The 2,198-nt window shown below is 33.1% G+C and overlaps 1 protein-coding gene across 1 annotated transcript in view; it reads left to right on the top strand.

Moving 5' to 3' along the window:
- Positions 1-1,800, top strand: part of LOC117178237 (angiotensin-converting enzyme-like) — a 40,012-nt gene extending 38,212 nt beyond the window's left edge. The window contains exons 9-10 of the mRNA XM_033369565.1: positions 1,189-1,364; positions 1,517-1,800. Of these exons, the coding sequence (XP_033225456.1) occupies positions 1,189-1,364; positions 1,517-1,545 (205 nt within the window). The 3' untranslated portion in view covers positions 1,546-1,800. The remainder of the gene's footprint in view (positions 1-1,188; positions 1,365-1,516) is intronic.
- Positions 1,801-2,198: the final 398 nt, after the last annotated feature.

Genomic DNA, 2,198 nt, shown 5'->3' on the forward strand with positions numbered 1-2,198 from the left:
AGATGCCCTGTATTGCGATTCCAGTCGTACAGGTGGAAAGGTGGTGGTAAATGAGAAGCGTTGATTAGTATTAGCGACCTCGAAATTTGATTCGATTATTATCCCCACAGTGATCCAAAAATACTTGTGCATGCTTGAACTGTGCGTTGCTCATTGGCTCTAGTTCGCGTACGTATTAGAAATCAAGTACAGACGCGCATCGTAGCCAATGAACATCACTCAAATCCAAGCATACGCAGATCAAGATAGCTCCGTATCATTAACTGCAAGAAAACACGTGCAACGTTCCATTTCTGTCTAACTCACGGTGACTCATGGATGCCTTTGTCGCACGCGTGTGGCTATCAAAGAACGAGCAATCGTGACAATTTTTTCAATATTTTCCAACTCTGTCTAGCCCATTCACAACTCGTGTCTCACGCATATAGCAATGGAAATCGAGTAGTGTGACAATCGAAATCAATAATATCGTTTAGAGATTTCATATTAAGAATTATTAGGATACATATCATTCTTTCGGAATTTACGAGAGGTCATTCAGTAGCATAATATAAATATTGGCCTCTCATTCTGAATGTTTCATTCTATTTTTATTTTAACAAATATTCTGAACTGCTTCAGTATCATTACATTTGTCCGAAAACATGATTTTAAACATAGTCAAAGGCATTAAGTGAAAAAGTGGTGAAAATTAGCGCATTCTGATCCCTAATAAATAGTATGAAGACAGAATTAGAAGTATTAAAGAAACGATATGTCTGTAATATAGCTAATTTAAAAATAAAAAATGTATACGAAAGCATTTCTGTGGGATTTGTATTTTTTCTCATTTCTGTTTTGAAATTAATTCTGAAATTCAGGAAGGGGAAATTTATTGAAGTTCAATAGTTCACGAGAAGAATAATAAAAAAGTGTCCAAGTGCAATGTTATCTGTTCATAAACCCAATTTAACCTAACTCCTATGAAATGCACCCATCCGTCTTTAACAAAAAGTTGAGTTTTTTATTTATGGATGTAAAATATATGAATGAATTGAAAATTTAGGTAAGATTACCTTCTTTGATAGTGCTGTGAAACAAATGCATGGAAAATATAACTTTGCTTTGTAGCATTCTGTCCTCTAAATATTTTTTCTCGTTGTTTCGATGATTCGAACATTATACTATGATGAAAGAATTAAACTTTAGATCTGTGATGAAGATGAGTGGCTCTAAACCATGGCTGGATGCAATGAAACTATTAACAGGTGAAGCGAAACTGAGCAGTTCTGGTATCTTGGATTATTTCAAACCACTTGAGGATTGGCTTACTGCTGAGAGTAAAAGAAACAAGGAATTTATTGGATGGAAAAAAAGCAGGAAACGTATGTTAATAATATAAATATTGCGTTTAAGAGCATTCTTTGAGTATAGAAACTTCTTTGTAATATTGTGTAATATTTGTTAAAAGTACAGGAATTTTAATAATTGAATAAGTTTTTAGCTTGAATTGAAAAACATCATATATTGATTTCAGGTTGCTTACAAACTAGAAGAAAAAATTAATGCTGAGATTTTCATCAATTAGAAATCTACACATCTCATATTTTTGGCGTTTTTACTATCTGCGTTAAGTAATTCATCGCTTTTAAAAAGTATGGACAAACAGTTTCACTTACCTAGATTCCGAAATTTAACTTTATATAACTGGCACTGTTGGAATGCTGCGAAAACAATAGAAACTAATTCACGGAATGCTGCGAAATCAACAGAAACTACCTCTAACATTAGAAATGTGCATTATTAAATATATCCAGATGTATATCACTTTGGGATACATTTATATTATTGAAAGTCAATAAAAAAAATGATTTTATCATCAATCTTCTTCAAATAATCTTAAGACCAAGATGAATCTTTCAGGTTAAAAACCAAGTCGCTGGCACATTTTGGAAGTTGATGAGACTTCGAAAACCCAGTTTTCGAGAAAGATACATCTAATTTTGGCGAAAGCCATAACCGTAAATGTTAGACTTTTTCTTCAAAGATGAAATACGAGGGTTGATTGATAAGTTTCCGGCCTGACCAAGAAAAACAACGTTTTTAAGAATTTTTTAATTTTATTTCTCAACATAATCTCCTCCAAGGCTGATACATTTCTCATAGCGGTGTTCTAGTCTAGTAATGCCATCTCTATAGAATGATTCGTCAAGCTCCTC

Source organism: Belonocnema kinseyi, chromosome 8, assembly GCF_010883055.1.
Source record: "Belonocnema kinseyi isolate 2016_QV_RU_SX_M_011 chromosome 8, B_treatae_v1, whole genome shotgun sequence".
NCBI lineage: Eukaryota > Metazoa > Arthropoda > Insecta > Hymenoptera > Cynipidae > Belonocnema > Belonocnema kinseyi.